The following is an 18808-nucleotide window of genomic DNA, read 5'->3' on the forward strand; positions in this document are numbered from 1 at the left end:
CTGCTGAAAATGGGCCTGTGCCCCATCAGATTATCGCAGTAAACAAAAATCAAATGAATAAATGAATGAATGAATGAATAAATTAATAAATAAATAAATTGTATCACTTCTTAAAGGAGCCCCTATCTATCCCAGGAACTATAGTCCCATAAGCATAACAAGTCTAATTTGCATTTACATCTGATTTTTATAAGCTCTGTATATATATATATATATATATATATATATATATATATATATATATATATATATAAACTTTCTGCTTTAAACCCACAGCAATATGACTGAATCAAAGGGAGATGATGTCTATTTAATTTAATAAACATAAAGACAGTCACTAAAGCTGTAAATAGTGACCAGACAATTTATACTTTATACCAAGGCCTCTTTTGAGAATGTTACTCATGCTGGAAGTGAAATTCAGATTAAGCCCTAAATGTTGTTTCATATTTTGTAAGATGGATATCAAACTGCCTGATATAGAACCTAGCTAGATAAAGTAGCTAGTTACAGATCAGAAAGCAAAAAAAGAGAGTATATCAAGGGCTAATCCACACAAATCAGTGCTGTATTAGAAATGAGATTAAACTAAATGCAAAGAAGTGAAGTAGCATCACCTTTCATTAAAAAATCAGTCAGATTACAATATAGAAAGCACTCCACTCTGGTCTGATATAGTCAACAGAGATGTTGGTACCTTCATGAACATGTCCATATCTTTTGATTCTGTGGCAAAAATAGTTAGGAAATCCATCAGTTTAGTCCAATTAATATCTGAAAGTATTCCATCTAGGTCAAAAGATCTTATTATTCCTCTATAATATGTCATGGTCAGACCAGTTATAGAATATCATGTTCTTTTTTGGTATATATCTATTCAAACACATGACACAGATAGAAAGACACCAAAGGTTCCGAAATAAAAAGATCTCTGGACCTTCATTTACCTAGATAGACTTTAAGCTCTATCTTTATACATTTTTTTTACTTATAGACTTCTGTATGATGACTTTTGGCTAGCATTCTGTGCTGTTCAGCACCCAACACTCCTTGATCTTCTACACATCCACAAAACAAATGGATTCACAAACACTCAAGCTAAAGACATACATATCCCTCAAAAAATACATAAGGCAGACAGGAGGGACATGTTTATCACTCAGTGCTTCCCCATCTCTAAAATGATGATCTTTTACATATAAAACATAGGTTCATAAGTAGGTATTAGGCTATCGGCCCAAGGGCCTACGTAAGCCTAGCCAACAAGGTTCCCTGGCTTACACCACCCAAGAAAGTTGATACCTGTCCTTCCTTTATGGCATTCCTTGATGATTGGATGGGTGTTGTATAGAAATATTTCAAGTGTATCTTCCTGTGCTCTCATTGTTCCAATATACTCAAGGCTGCTTTGGCGAAGGAGTCTTCATGTTATACCATCTCAGGATTTCCGTGTTCTCCTCCTCCATCCATGTCATCACTTCATTCATAGAATACTTCACCACTCCACTGTTTTAAAATTGCCAGCTGTTGTCTATCAATCACTGTACTCTATCCAAAGAGCTGTGACATAACTGTTCACAACTATCTTATTTTATGTTCCGTCTTCTTCTGCAGTTTTATACCTAAAGATGTTTTCTGAAATGTGTTCTTGTTTGTCTCCTCTGATAATGCATCTACCGATGGATTCTTGACAAAGCATTTTGTTTGTGTACAAAAATTATGAAATAAATAGCCTGTCATCCATTCTCACTCTAGCTGAGATTTTCTACAAGAGGAGTGACAGTTTTATATGACTGATACAATTACAAGTAATTTTTTTTCTAAATTTGGATAAAGTTATTAACAGGGTTTATATCACAAAGTCGAACTGCGAGAAGTTCGAATACCAAAATATCGAACTGAATACACCGAAGTGTAAGAAGTTCGAAAGCTCCAAACTGCGAATATTGGAACTCCGAATGGTTATAGTTGGCCCTTCTGTACTCTGATGTTTAGCGTCATTGTGGAAGCATGCATATGCAAGAAGTCTCCACTGTGGTGCGATCTTGGAGAAGGTATATTTAAGTAGGGGGGTGTGTGGGGGCCCCCCACATTAGTAATACTGTGAAGTGTTTGTGTGTTGTTACATTGTAGTACAGGTGTGAAACTGGCCGACCATTGCTGTTCGGAGTTATGATATTCAAAGTTTTGGTTTTCTAATTACTTGCACTTCAGAGTTTTCAGTTCGGCATATTGGTAGTTGAAGTTCTCAGCATTTGATTATATGATATAGACCCTTATTAACACTATACTTAATTATGAGAGATGTTTCATTCTTTATGTATAGGAACATAGCAGACATTAAAAAACTTGTGGATTATTGTGAATAGTATATATATTTACTTCCTTACCTAAGTGTTTATTCTCTCATGCTGACTACATGACTGGGATAGATAAAACCCTGAATATGAACAAGATGTCTTGAAATTAAATAGTGGTCTCAGTTCAGGAGGAGATGACTTGATAGAAGGATGGTGGAGTTGTGTCTGTTCACCTGTATGTGTGAAAGGTAAGAAATATGTATCTTGGGGGTTACACTAAAAATCAATATACCGTCCTGGAGACTGAGGAACCTAATGGTTTCTGTTTGCATGTTAGGAAAGCAGCACTTGTCTGAAGGCTTACCTTACTTGTGGAAATGACTGACAGCCCCAAGCTATGTCCATTGTACATGCATCCCTTAATGTGTATTGGGCATGCATGGTGAAAGAGTTAGGATTAAGAAAAATTCCTTCTGATGATCCATCAAGACAACTCTCTGAGGGGAGTATTTTAGTGGTGGTGCAGATTGTTAGCAGGCACAGTTGGACATAAAAATGCATTTAAAGAAGCATTTATTCTCTCATCAAGTATTATTAATCCACATTTAACAGCTTAAACCTACAAAATGATTTCTTAAAAATCAGTATCTTAAAATGTATGTGTATATATATATATATATATATATATATATATATATATATATATATATATATGTATATATATTTAGTTTTTACATTTAAGTTTTTTTTTAGTTTATTTTGATGTTAGTATTTGAAACCTGCGCCATAAAAAAGCACAGAGATCTATTCTGCTGGAGAACTAAGCTGGCATATTTGCACTGACACTATGTATACACTACTAATAAATAAATAAATTAAAAATAAACTCACCTTGTTTGCACTCGCTGCATCTTTTTTACGGTCACCGATGGCTGCAATGCTAGCAAAATACTGGATGACCCTCTTTGTGTTGACAGTTTTTCCTGCACCAGATTCTCCACTGAAGAAACCAAAACAAAATGTGAAAAACTGAAGCCAATGAATAACATTCCAAAAAGTCTGGTTCAATTCTTTATTTTTATATCTCTGTAGGTGTACTTTCCATATTTTGTACTTCTGTTACATTTACGTCTAATTACACATACTGTTCACCCACACAGAAACCTTTCCAAATCTCAAAGACCTCCAGTTACTGCACCTCACGTGTCAGTATTAATCTATCATAGTCCATGTGGGTGTAAATGACTTGAGACATACCTCACTGAACTGTATGAAAAGAGACATAATAGACCTCTCACAATATGTGTCACAGATAGGCTTAGGGCATGCAGTGAGCAGCATTCTACTGTCACCATGGATGATACCACAGTATGAGCATATATGATTAAGTTTAATAATTGTCTTAGTTTCTGGTGTCACTTCAGGTGGATCCAATAACTGTCAGCATGGGAGAACATGGTCAAAAGACCACCTGTTCCCCCATAGGCTTTCAGATATTGCCTAAAACTTTATCCACCCCCTTAGAGCCTCTTTTATGCAATGTCAAAAAGAGAAAACTACCATCATAGTGAAAAAGTCTACAAGTAACCATGATGTGTCACTGTTAAATGCTCAGAGGCTAAACAAAAATATCCGCACCCTTCAGGCCGTCCTCACTCTGGGGAATGTAGACATCTGTGCTGTGAGCAAGACTTGGTTTAAAGCTGTAGAAAGTACTCTAGAAGTGCAAGACTACAGTGCCTTCCACACATTTAGACCAACAACAGCATAGACTGGGGCCAAAGGTGGAGGTGTCTTGATCTACATTAACAACAAACATACCTCCAGTCTGGTTAAACAGGCTGACATCATGGAGCTCATCCACGTGCAAGTCATCATAGGTAAGGTCCTTCACCATATCATGGCTAGGTGCAGCTCACCATTTATGATTGTAGAAGCTCACAACTCTTACCTAAACTTACTAGATGTGCTCACCATCCAACCAAACACCCTATTCATGGGTGACTTTACTCCTCTATAGACTGGGAAATGTTTACTGCCTCAAACTCACAGGCACAATGCTTCCTGGACTTTATTAACACAAACACCATGGAACAGATAGCCCATGCTTGAACCCAAGGATCAAACATTGTGGATCTGGTACTCAATAATATGGGAGAGCATTGCACTGCCCCCTGTGTCATATCCTCACTAGTGTGGTTGGATCACAGAGCTATCTCATTTGAAGTTAAAGTGTAGCAAATCCAGCTAGAAGCCAGTAACAATTACAGGAACTTTTCCAAGGGCAAACTACATCCCTAAGTGAGAGTTTGTCAGGGTGAACTCCCTCAGCCTGAGACCACATCTATGCAGAGATTATTCACAGAGTCACTATACAAACATGTGAATGGCTGTATGAATCTTGAGTCATATACCACAAATAAGAAGCCAAAACAAACTCTAAAAATCAAAATCTATTGGTGGAATCCTCATCTAAACAGGGTATATAATAAAAGAAGTAAATTAATGGCCAAAATCAGGAAAAGCAATTCCCTTGAAGACAAGTGCTCTCTAAACCAACTAAACAAGAAACTAAGACATCTAATTAAGCCCAACTAAGCCAGCTATGAGGTAAGAAAAGACTCACAGGCTAAGGACAATCAGAAGGCCTTCTTTAGCTGTGTCCTGAACCTTAGAGGTAACACACAACCTGGTGACTGACCTGGTGGTGAATAGTACCACCTACACCAATAAGACTGACATAGCAAATCTACTGGCTGATAATTTCAGCTCAGACTTCACTCCTACCGCCTCCACCAGGTGAAATCCCATCCAGCATACTTTCCCCAGATATCAATAGGGACCAGGTGCTTGCAGCACTCACTAAAGCTAAGAACACCACATCCGTGGGTCCTGCCAATGTCCTTGTTTGCTTCCTGAACAGTCTAAAACATGATCTATCAAGACCACTAGAGGCACTCTTTATCTACAGCCTTGAAACAGTCTACATTCCAAATGAATAGAGGAATGCAACAGTCATTCCCCTACACAAGGGTAGGACTTTAACTGACCCAGGAACTACAGACCCATTAGTCTAGCAAGCCTGATATGAAAAGCTATGTTATGAATTATCATGGAAATGATAAACAAGGACATCGGCAAACTACAGTCATTGGATCCATCACAATTTGGCTTTGTTAATGGAAGGCCATGTCTACTTAAACTGGTAGACTTCTTTAAGAGAGTCACCAATAAAATGGATGATGGTAAAACAGTGCATACTGTGTATCTTGATTTGGGTAAGGCATTTTATACAAAATCTCCCTCAGGCTTTGTTGACAAGCTAGGTGTAAATCTATACATAACTTGCTGGATTGCAGACTGACTCACAGACAAGTATAAAACAACCAGGACCAAACCAGACAGAAGAAACAACAGCAGCAAGATCCTCTAAATAGCAATTTATTCCAAAGAAAATATCCTCTGACGTCTCGGCCTGAGCCTTCAAGGAGTACAAAGAAACTAAACTCTAATCAAGTATATATACACAAACACTAATTGAATCAATTAATATAATGAATGCTAAAAGCACAATTATTCAATTAACAAGCATTCTCAGTTAAGAATCTTCATTGTTAAGACCTTCCAGGACACAATGTTTTTAAACTTTAAAATAAAAAACTGCCTCTTTCTGTTGCAATAAACATTTTTGCATTTATATTATTATATTTACAATTAGGTATTTGTTTCCAAAGAATTGTTTGCACATATAGATCATTAGGATTACTATTATGATATTGTAGAAAATGCTTTTGCTACAGGACTCTCTGCTTTTTTATTCACAATGTCCCTGATGTGTTCTAAGAGCCTTGTTTTAAATGCTCTTTAGTTTTCTCCAATATAGAACTTCTGACATGAACAACGTAAAGCATAAATTACTTCTTCTTCTGTATGGCAATAAAAGATTGTTTTACTTTGGAAAAGCCATATTGTTAATGTGTTCAAAGAAAGGGAACAATGAATTTTACATGCTTTTACATTTATCACATTTTATGGTGCCTTTCCTAATAAGATTATATATTGTAGTGTTTCACTTGGAAAATTGAACCTACTTTTTAACCAGCATGTCCTTAATACTTCTACCCCCTACAGTATGAAAAATTTTTAAGTCAGCATTTAACCAAGTTTTAACATTACTTAAATGAACATAGATAATTCCAAAATTGAGAAACTATCTTAGCAAGTTCATCAGAGAAAAAGAAACAACTGTATTTGGTTACAAAATACGCATGACTTCTTTGTCTTCTGTAAAGTTATTAAATATTCTTACATTTTTGTGCATGTATGCTTGGCATTATTATTAGTTTCTAAAAGTTTATTAAAAGCTTCCTTAATAAGGAAGTATCACTATAGCCTCTATGTTCAAATGAATCCACCAACAATTTCTAGTTCCCCAAAATGTATTTCATTGTTACATAGTCTATGGATCATAACATTTCACTATATAGGAAGTGACTTAATAGTGTGGGGATGACCACTAGAACTATGTACATATTACGCCCATAAATTTTTCTATTTACTGGCAGTAACAAGTTTTTTACCATTCTGAATTTCTAGTTTAACATCAGAAAAGGAACACAGGTATTAATCTGTAAACCATCAAATTCCAAGAGAAATCTATTGGAATTTAAATCAATAAAAAAATTGGCGTGCCAGCCTGTGATCTCCCTCCTACCAAAATTAATCATCGACATATCGATGGTGCCCAATTACATGTTGATGAAAAATTGATGTTTATATATATATACTCCATTTCAAATAATCCCATTTGCTAGATTTGCATACATAGGGGGCAAAGCTTAGCCCCATGGCAGTTCCCAGTTTTTGTGATGTAATTCATTGTGAAATTCAAAAATTGTTAATTAAACAAAATTCAGTAAGCTCCACAATATATTCAGTTACGGAGGAATGACCTAAAAGAATCTAACAGCTTCTATGCCAAATTTATGGCCAATACTTGTGTATAAATACTTTACATCAATAGTTACCCAATACATGGCCTGAGGTTCATTTTACATCTTTTATCTTATTTAAGAGAAATCCAAAAGCATCTACCAAAAGAAGGTAGAGCCTTTACATAAGGGGAAAGTGGTGATGCCAAAAATATTCTACATGTTATGCAGAAAATATCTAGGCCTGAAACAATGGGTCTTCTGATGGTTTAACAGGTTTTATGTATTTTGGCAAACAATTTTTTTAAAGTAAACCATCTCAAGCCTTTTATTAAATTTTTTTTATGGGTAATTTCCCCAAATTTGTTTTTATATTAAGCTTAAATTGGGTTTCCCCGAAAAAAATCTTATAAAAATCCCAATTTTGCCATCGGAGGTTTAAAAACATTCCTTTTTATAAGTGAAAAAACTCCATTTTCTCAGTTTAAATATTCTTTTTTACTAAAAAAATGTTGTTCTCAAAGTATGGGTTAATTTTTAAAAAATTAAAATTTTATTTAAAAATTTATGTAAATCATTTGAGGTTTTTTCATTCAAATTAAATCTTAGATTGAGTGTTTAAAAGCTATTGGAATTAAAAAAGTTTCAATTGAGTACTGTTTTCCACCGGCTCGGGGGCCTTAAAGGAGACCACACTAGTCTTTAGAAGTGTGAAGTCGGCTTTCAAGAAGTTCTTTACTGTGGTCTTTTATTTCAGGTGGGGGTGGGATGAGGACCTCCAGCGAGATTAGTTTGTGATCTGATCTCACCAGTGAGGGGTATACTTCCGGTGTTGAACATTGTGCTCCCATGTTCGTGATGATGAGATCAAGTATGTTTTCTCCTCTTGTGGGGATGGTGACTAGTTGTTCCATGGCATTTGAGTTTATGAATTCCAGGAACTTTTGGGCTAGGGTGTTTGGGCTTGAGTAGTGTTCCCAGTCTATATTAGGGTAATTGAAGTCACCTAGTATGATGGTGTTTGGTGATACATTTATCCCTCTAGTGTTTTCAGGAAGGCCATGTGAGGTTCCTGAGTTTGTGAGGGTGGCCTGTAACATGCTACAATTTGCAGAGCAGTCTTGCCTATGGTTAACTGCACCTGGATGGTCTCCGATGCATCGTCGTTGCCACCAGTCTTGAGGTGTGGGTGTCTTTGATGAATATGGATACCCCTCCTTTCTTGGTATTGTCCGGATTTTGGGGCGGAGCATGATAAGAGGTAAAACCTGATAGTGCTGGGGTGCTCTCAGGAGCCTTGAACCAGGTTTCTGTCACTGCACAGACATCGATGTTCTCCATACTGAGAAGGGCCTCGAGTCGTGCATTTTGAGATTTAGACTTCTGGCATTGAGCAGCATTACCCTTAGTTTTTTCCTTTTTGTGTTCTAGGGTGGTAGGTTTAGAATTTGAGCCTTGCCTAAAAAGGCACTATGGGGTGGCAAGAGCCTTTGCCAATATCCGGAATCCCAGGGGTGACAGGTGCAAGCCGTCCCTTGGAAACAGCGTGGCTTGTCCAGCATGTCATCCCAGGCAGACAGACATTGGATCCCCTTTGAATGACACCAGAGTTTAAGCCAATTGTTAAAGCTGATCATCTTATCTCTGTATTGTGGCATCATTCTTGTGAAGGTAGGATACTGCTCAAGGTCAGGGTCATACCTGCCTGGGCTACATAATCAGAGAGCTCCTCAATGTCTATTTTCATGTAGTCCAAGGAGTACGTCTCAGGTCGTTTACACCAGCGTGGACAATGACTGAGTCGTATTTGTACCTGCTGTTGAGAGACCTGAGTGCTTGCGTTATGTGGCGGATTCTAACGCCCGACAGGCAGCTTACTGTGACCTTCTCCTTACTCAGTCTGGTGGCGGGTCGTCAGTGTGTCTGACTATGGAGTCACCAATGACTAGTGTGTCTGGCATTGTGTTTGGCCTTAAGGGCTGTGACTGTTTGACACTCTGATTGTGAGGTCTATGTGTTGCAGGTGTTGTGTTCTGAGGTGGTGGTTGTTTGGGTGTCTGCTTTGGTGGCCTCTGCTGTTTTGGTAGATTTTTGATCAGAGCCGCCGAGTATGTCTTTGTGTGTTTATGTGTATGATTTGAGGTTGTGATGGTACTATGTGAGACTGGGTCTATAGTGTGTGTGGTAACCTTCTCCTCCTGACTGGTCTTGCCAGTCCTATAGTGTGGTTGGATCACAGAGCTATCTCATTTGAAGTTAAAATCAACCCAGCAAATCCAGCTAAACCAGTGACAGTTAGGAACTTTTCAAAGGCAAACTACATCCTAAGTGAGAGTTTGTCAGAATTCAAGACTCCCCTCAACCCTGAGACCACATCTATGCAGAATTATTCACAGAGTCACTATACAAACATGTGAATAGCTGTATAGAGGCGGTCATACATACCACAAATAAACCAAAACAAACTCTAAAATCAAAATCTATTGGTGGAATCCTTATCTAAACAGGGTATATAATAAAATAAGTAAATTAATGGCCAAAATCAGGAAAGGCAATTCCCTTAAAGACAAGTGCTCTCTAAAACAACTAAACAAGAAACTAAAACATCTAATTAAGCTCAACTAAGCCAACTATGAGGTAAGACAAGACTCACAGGCTAAGGACAATCAGAAAGCCTTCTTTAGCTGTGTCCTGAACCTTAGAGGTAACACACAACCTGGTGACTGACCTGGTGGTGAATAGTACCACCTACACCAATAAGAGTGACATAGCAAATCTACTGGCTGATAATTTCAGCTCAGACTTCACTCCTGCCACCTCCACCAGGTGAAATCCCATCCAGCATACTTCCCCCAGATATCAATAGAGACCAGGTGCTTGCAGCACTCACTAAAGCCAAGAACACCACATCTGTGGATCCTGACAACGTCCTTGTTCACTTCCTGAACAGTCTAAAACATCACCTATCAAGACCACTTGAGGCACTCTTCATCTAGAGCCTTGAAACAGTGTACATTCCAAATGAATAGAGGAATGCAAAAGTCATTCCCCTACACAAGGGTAGGACATTAACTGACCCAGGGAACTACAGACCCATTAGTCTAGCAAGCCTAATATGAAAAGCTATGTTACGAATTATCATGGAAATGATAAACAAGGACATCGGCAAACTACAGTCATTGGATCCATCACAATTTGGTTTTGTTAATGGAAGGCCATATCTACTTAAACTGGTAGATTTCTTTAAGAGAGGCACCAAGAAAATGGATGAGGGTAAAACAGTGCATACTGTGTATCTTGATTTGGGTAAGGCATTTGATACAAAATCCCACTCAGGCTTTGTTGACAAGCTAGGTGTAAATCTATACATAACTTACTGGATTGCAGGCTGACTCACAGACAAGGCCTAAGAAGTCTGGATTAGTGAGACCACCTCCAGCAATAGACAGGTCACCAGATGAGTATACCAAAGTTTTGTGCTAGGCCTGCTCCAGGTTGACATCTACTTCTTGGAAGGCAGGGCTAATGTTAAAGGCCTCTGGGTCACCAACTTCTCAGATGACTGTAAATTAGGAACTATTATATGTTACAAGGCTTGTAATGGCTCAAGTGAACCTAATGTCAAGTTACATATTTGAAACACAGGTTTATCTATTGTTATGCTCATTTTGTGGATAGCTAGCTAGCAAGATAGATAGAATGATAGATAAAGAATGGGCTAATCTGCATGTTTCTACATTGCAAGTAATTACTGCCAGAGCTAAATAGTACTTTTTGGTGGTAATTACCACAGGCAGCCCATGCATCATGTTGGCACAGGTACCCCTCTCAGGCAATCCCCCATATACTTGCAGGCATTCATACACACACACTCACAGGCATCCCCATATGCACATAGATATTCAGTCAATATGACACCCCACACTCAAATGCACTCTCAGACACACTCATCCATTCACCCATATACATACACAAACACAAAAACACACGTGCACACTCACACACACACACACACACACACACACACACACACACACACACACAGACACACACACAGTTATAGGTTCATAGGTAATACTAGGCTAGCTGCCCTCGTGGGCCATTTTAAGTCTAACCAATTTCCCTTTTCTTGCTCAAAATAACATTTGGTTATAGACGTGCCTTACCTGCCCCATGGCCGATTATTTACATATATATATATATATATATATATATATTATCCCTAATGAGAATCTCTAGGATTATTCCATAGATAATACGAGGAGGCCCACGCATTGGATAAATCGTTAGTGAGCCTATCTATGTTAGTAGTACAGGGGCAGTTCTGTGTCCCATCCATAGATCCAAGTTGTATTTGAATATGGCCATCTGAGACCTGTTATACCCTTCTAGATATGCAAACACACTGCCATACACATACACACATTTTCTAACCTTATCTGAACAAAGTCCAACAAAATAGGGGACAAACGCCCCAAAACAGGGGCATATTTTAAATATTGCTCTTATCAACTTAGAAAGTGGCTAGAGTAAAAGGGTTGTTTTAACATAAATTTTCTGAAGGATTTGAAGTCTGAAATTCAAACGTATGTCATTATTTAGTGACTTCGGTTTCTGATCATCCCAATGATTTGCCAAAAGACAGAAATTTTATGAAGAACAGACCAAAAATCTGGGCAGGTGAGAGGTATGTTCATTACCATGTAGTATGGCTGTAAAGATGGCTCACCGTGGTAATTCTACTGACTGTATGGAATCTGTGCAGGGGGGCTTGTCGCTAAATCAGAAAGGGTGTTCTTGATGAACTTAACAATCATGACAGCCCTTTCTGAATCCTGGTATTGGTGTTCTTCACATAACAGTAAAAGTACTATTACTTTAAGCTGTCCAGAGAAGATAATCATTTTTAAGGTTACATTAAAACAAATTAGGTTATATGCATAAGAACTGCTGCCAAAACTGACAATACTTACGTGATCAGGATAGACTGATTTTCCCTGTCTGCAAGACAGAAATAAAGAGTGCATTAGAAGAATGAGTCCCTATGATTAATTACAAATTGGTATTAAGCTTTAAAAGTGAAACAGGAAAAAAAAAGCAATTAGGTAACAGTGCACTTAGGGATATGTATAAATGAAATTGGCATATAAGCCATTAAACATGAAACAGGAAAAATAATTAAGTAATGGTACACTTGAGAATATGTATAAGTGAAAACGTTGTTATAGCTCTCAAATATCTCAGCAAAAGTACCAGCTATACAAGTGTCATCATTCTGAAAAACTAAGGGCAGTATCCACAAACATGGTCTGCACCGCATAGGACTGGTACACAGAACAAAATGAGTAACAATGTCCAATGCAAAGTACAAAACTCTGCGAACTACACAGTATAGTGACTAAAGCCATTGTGTTAAGGTTGCAGTCAAGTCACTTCTAATGAACATATACAAATGAAGATGTCTGTATCAGTTATAATTCGCAGAGGTTATGACTGAGGAGTAAAGACTGTCTTTTGAGTCAGGAAGTTAAGTCAGGAGGTTACAAGCCTGCCAGTGTGCATTAACTGCAGCATGAACGCTATCCCAAGCCCAGATTGGTAAACCGATGTGTTGCTCAGCAATACATGCCTAAATAACAGCATCAGCCTACCAACAAATCCAGCCTTCAGGAAAGCAGCCAGTAATTCTGGAAATATTTACTATGGTACACACAAACTACACACCACAACCGCACAAAATACTTGTGCAGGTCCTGTTGGTTATTTGTCTTGCCATCAGATATCCCTTAGCCCAAACAGAGGACTAAGACAAAATTCAAATGGAAGCTGGCTGTGCATATATGTGTAATGAAGTGATAATGTGCATGAAACACTGCTGGTCTTGGCTGTGAGGCAGTTGATCTACTGATGGCATCGTCAGTTGCTAGTTCAGTCACTATCCATCAGTGCCCTATTTCAAACTGTTATCTTGTATAGTTATTCACCTCTTTTCATTCTCCTAATTACAAAATTGCTCCAATTTTCTTTTTCATGTTATCTATCTACCTATCTTGTCTCAGTTAAATCATTTACTTTCTATTAACTAATCATTTTCTTTACCAGTCAGCCTTCTGAACCTCCATTAAGGTTAGACATATCACATTTTAATACATAGTGTAGGACACAGGGTTATTGAAGGAAACACACACACACAAGCCTAGGACTAGTTTAGGACTTTATTTTTCTGTACAAGTATTTCTTGCTAATCTGTTCTGTAAACAGTAATTATTGCTCAAATTTATCTTGGAATTTCATACTTGCTTTGATGTCTTTCCTTGTTTGTGTCACATTATTTAATCCTTATGTGGTATCTCTTTTTTTTGTTGTTGTTTTGGTTACCTTAGCCTATTAAACTTTTTAAAATAAATGCATTTATCAATACAGAATTATGTCTGCACCTTTTTTTATGTGAGGAAATGGAGGACTAAGAAATCAAATAGCATAGAATTATACCTTTACAGCCCACCTAGACAGTGACTACCTTAGGAAAAGGAACAAACTGCTGGGACAATATTAGAAAAATAAACACAGATAGGTGCACATAGCACATAACCTACCATCAGGACTGCATGTCACAGAATGACCTGCAGCATGTTTTGGTTTTTGCATGAGACCAGGGCAACTGCAGAGCACAGTTGCCAATAAAAGGAGCACTTGCAGACACACTGCATGCTTTGATGGCATGACTAGGAAACAGGCTGCTGTGAAGGGACAGTGCTCAGGTCCTTAGATATAGCCATATGATGGTTCAGCTTCAGGAACTCATGTTTAGAAATATTTAATTTCCATTGACTCTGTGAGCCTATTATGTGTTCTTCCTGTCGACTACACTTTTCATCAGCTTGGTGTTTGCCTGAGGCATATCATCAGGGCAAGCACCAGTGCCAAAATTACCCTTTGAGATCATTTCTGGTGTTGGAGAATCCTCCAGCTCATCAAATGCAAACCTTAAAACTACTGGAAGCAATGCAATGTCTGTAATGTACATCTGCACATCTCATTTAAAGCTCTAAGCAGCTTCACATTTTTGTTAGATATAGCTTGATTCTGTATAGAATTAACAAAAGTCTCTTTACATTCTGTAGCCAATTATAGGATACAAAATATCCATATTAAAAAATAAGTATGTTGTTCTAGAGGACTCAAAAAAATAAAGCAACGGTTTGAATGTAAATGGAGGGGGATTACTAAATGTGCAAGTGCCCAGAGCAGAAGGGCTTCTAAAGAAACATGATTTTTTCTGTCAGTAATTTGCAAAGAGTTTCACTTTAATAGCAAATGTTTACTGAAGTCAAATGTTGCATTTACTTTACACTTTCTTACTATATTAGTGTCAGCTTCATTTACAGTCAGTAATAGTAGCATAATTTTCTCCATTATGTTGTGAAAATATGAAAATACTGTTGTGATTATCACTATTACTTTTATTAGTAGTAATAGTAATGGTAGTAGTGGTAGCAATAGTAGTGATAGTAGAAGTAGTAATAACAATAATAGTAATAGTAGCGATAGTAGTAGTAACAACAGTAGTAATAGTAGCAGTAGTAGTAGAAGTGGTACTGGTATTACTAGTAATAGTAGCAGTAGCATCAGTTGTAGTAGAAGTAATAATGGTAGTAGTAGCAGCAATAATAGTAGTAGCAACAGCAATAGTAGTAGTACTAACAATAGCAGTGGTAGTAATGGTAGTAGTGGTAGAAGGAGTAGTAGTAGCAGTGCTAGTGATAATAATGGTAAAAGTAGTAGCCGCTGTACTGGTAGTAATAGTAGCAATAATAGTAGTTAGTAGTAATAGAAGTAATAGCAGTAGAGGTAGTAGCACTGGTAGTAGCAGTAGTATTAATAGCAGCATTAGTAGTAGTAGCAGTAGTAGTATTGCTATTATTATTGTTATTATTATTATGCATTGCTTGACAGAACTACCCAGATAAGGACTTTCTTATCAAAATTACAATGAAAATTATGAGACTTAGCAACCTCAACATCATACATGCAAATACTTAGTAGTTTACCTGAAATGTATCATTATTTCTACAGACCACAACAACTGGTGCAAATGAAATAATTTGCTGACATGCATTGTTTAGTTCCATACATATTTTTGTTGTTGACACAATTTTTTAAAATAAATTGCAACTACATCTTCCTGAAGTGAAACTGTGGAGGAAACTAGTAAAGGAATCAAGGTATTGGGAACAAATAACTATACCACTACTTTCTCAGTTTTTTTATTTTTTCCTGAACACTCGTCGTGGTGAGGTTGGAACTAGACACATACCTGTGCATGTTCAATTTTTAGGTTTGTGATCTTTGGTTTTGTGTCCAAGGATTTGCTCTGACATTAGGAATCCACTTTGTTGACTTTTCTCAGCATGGAGAATACACACCTTTGAGACCTAATGACTCTACTAGTATGGGATGATGAAGGTCAGTGCCCCAACATTACTACAACTGACAGCTCACAAGGTAATAATGAGAATATGCACTCTGATCATTTTGCAAAGCAAGAAAAGCAACTTAAACTGCTATAAGGTCTATTCTGGGAGCAAATATGTTTGTAAAAGAGTAGAGTTAAAAGAAGATTACCAAGGGGACTGAGACTTAATAAAATGTGGAACAGTGTGCATGTAGGACTAGCCCAGGAATGGAAAGACAATCCTGAGAAAGCTAGTTTTAAACTAACAGACTTGCTTATGAAACACAACAAAGAAAAACAGGACACCACTAAAGAAATAACTGAGACCCTTGAGACTGAATGTAAGCAGGAGGCAGATCACAAACAGACATTTCAGAATGTGGTAGAGAAGGTTTACAATTATCAGAAGTCCATCCTAGAGAGAAAGATTCAGAAAATGAACAGAGATTAAATGGACAAAGATGATCCGCAGCATCTCATGAAGCATAGATCCAGTAGGGGGAAGTGAAAACGGACAGCAGAACTACAGGAGACATTTTAACAGGTGAGCCAGCAACAGGGTAACCTGGACACTTGCGGATATCACCAGTAATATCAATGACAGTAATTATGATGCCAGTAATGCCAACGGTAATTACATTTACAATAATATTGACAACAATGATCTGAATGTTCAAACTTATAAAGCAGGTGTTATGAAAGAACAGGTTTTTCACAATGTGAAAACACCCACAGGACCGGACAGACAAATGAGGGACAGACAAATGGACAACTGACCAGCGGCATCCAGTAACCCTTGGTCCCCACAGATGGACATAAGAGAACATTGAGATCCTACCCAGCTGCAATACAACTCCCAGGGCTCACATCACCAGAGCCCAGTACACAAGAAACTTGTTACTTTGGTACACTACCTGGTTTCATGGTTTTAGGAAATTATTGTGACTGAGCTCATCAACAAGTTTAAAGACCACTAGTTTCTCTGTTTTTTATTTTTTCTTCAACACTCATGGTGGTAAGGTTGGAACTAGACAGATTTGTGTCCTTGTTTATTTTTTATTTTTGTGTTTAACACTGATGAACCACAGTTACCTTCTTAGCCATGCAGCTCTGCTATCCTTAACTTTGAATTTCTAGTTCATTACTGCTCATACACTGCTCTAGGACAATTTTATTAGCACAGCTCTGGAGCTTTTAGCATTGTTTATTTACTGCTGGCACTGTTTATTTATGCAATTCTGTTGTTTCTTAACTGATAGTAACTTTTCTGGGCTGTTCTGATGCATACATTTCTGCTGCAGTTTGTATTTGTTGTGGAGTTTTCTGTGAACCTTCTGCTGCGTAGATCTGCCTACAGCTGATGTTAATGGTTGCAGGTGTTAGACCAATCAGGGTCTGTCTGGCAATGCAATTCTGCTACAGACTATCTTGCATGCTTGTTCATAGGTTCATAGGTTGTTAATAGGCTAATGACCACTAGGGTTCTTACAAGCCTAGCCGTGCATTGCAAACCATTTGAGTCACTTCTATTATGATTATCTATATGGGGGCGGGTCACGTTAGTATGCAGGTAACTAAGGATTTGTAGGGGGAGTATTAGGGTAACACTTTTCCTATTCACAGCATCTGTCTATAAAGGATATGGGGATAAGGCTGAGGGTAAATTAATGATTTCCCATCCAGTTGTCAAGGTTTCATTTGAAGAGGGTTAGGGATGAACTCTGTTTTACATGGATGTGGAGACTATTTCATAGTGTGGTGATTCTTTACGATGCATATCTGTCTCTCTAGCGTGTTCTGTTTATGTTACAACTGAAATTCATATCTCTGGATCTAGTATTTCTGGTGCTGTTTGTTTTGCACATGTGCAAAAGATCCATAATGGCTGGTTCTGAGGAAGCCCTGTAAGCCAGGCAAAGATCCCTTCTCAGCAGCCTGTAGGAGACTAAAAAACAGAGACAGAACCTTTAGGCAATCAGTGTAGGATAGAGTATTCATGCCCTGGATTCTCCTTGTGAGAAATCTTTGTGGGAGTTCCAACTGTTGCAAGTATCTGGTTAGGTACATGCCAAAAGGAGCATTATGTTAAGTGATAGGTCTGATAAGGGCCAAGTAGAGTAGTACTGTATCTTCCTTGGATCTGGGTCATCATCATCATCATTCACCCCCCCCCTTTTTCCCATTTTCTACATGAGGTCAGGATGACGTGTCAGCTGTCACCACCTCTCTCACTGCTCAGTGCCATTCTTCTGCCTTGTCTGACACTCATGTGTGACTGTTGCAGGTCTTCTTTCACACAATCCATCCACTTCTTTGCTGGACATCCTTATTTTCTCTTGCCTTCTTCCTGTCTTTCTCACATCTTCACTAGATTGCCTTCTGCTTTTTTGCACATGTGCCTGACCAACCATAATCTGTTCTCTTTGACCTTCTGCAATTGGAGGTACTTTGGCTTCTGCTCTTTTGTCATTTCTTCATCTGTTCCACAGTGTGCATCCTACCACCCATCTCAGATACTTCATCACAATCACCTATAGTCTCCTTATCTGCTCTGCATTTACTGCCCAGGTTTCTGTACCATACAGTAGTACTGGTCGCACCACTGGTTTGTACACCTTACTTTTCAGCTTCTTTTGTCATACACTATACCTGACACTCTGTGCTAGTTGACTGCAGCCCCTCTTATTCTAGCTTTGACCTCCTCATTTAGACTTCCATTCTCCTCAACCACCCTGAGCTTCTTCTGAACTCCACCTTTTGTTGCCATAACAACTGCCTTATTTCTACTCAGTTTCATCACCTGTGCCTTCAGTTTTGCGTTCCATTCCCCTATCCTTTGTTGATTTTCTTGCTCAAAGTCTGATTGTAATGCTACATTGTCTGTGTACAGCAACTTTGTTGATCTGTCCCCTCCAACCAGTTTGTTAATGTAATCCATCACTAGTATGAGCAGCAGTGGGCTCAAAACTGAACCCAGGTGCACAATTACTCTCACTGGGCACCCCTCTTTAAAACCACACAATTTTTGTACTCGAGTCATTGCGTCCTTGTACATAACTTGCACTGATTCTACCAATGTTTCTGGGACTTCAAACCACTGCAGGACTGCCCAAATTAGCTTT

General features: G+C 38.1%; 2 protein-coding genes across 2 annotated transcripts in view; one reads left to right on the plus strand and one right to left on the minus strand.

Annotated features, from left to right (window-relative positions):
- Positions 1 to 18808, plus strand: part of LOC122790335 (zinc finger protein 239-like) — a 1358627-nt gene that overhangs the window by 503897 nt on the left and 835922 nt on the right. The window lies entirely within an intron of this gene.
- LOC122790334 (myosin-6-like) overlaps positions 1 to 18808 on the minus strand; it is a 353888-nt gene that overhangs the window by 278914 nt on the left and 56166 nt on the right. The window contains 2 exon segments of the mRNA XM_044057853.1: positions 3192 to 3300; positions 12205 to 12232. Of these exon segments, the coding sequence (XP_043913788.1) occupies positions 3192 to 3300; positions 12205 to 12232 (137 nt within the window).

The sequence above is a fragment of the Protopterus annectens genome, chromosome 16.part0, assembly GCF_019279795.1.
Source record: "Protopterus annectens isolate FY-2018-M chromosome 16.part0, PAN1.0, whole genome shotgun sequence".
In the NCBI taxonomy this organism is placed as follows: Eukaryota; Metazoa; Chordata; order Ceratodontiformes; family Protopteridae; genus Protopterus; species Protopterus annectens.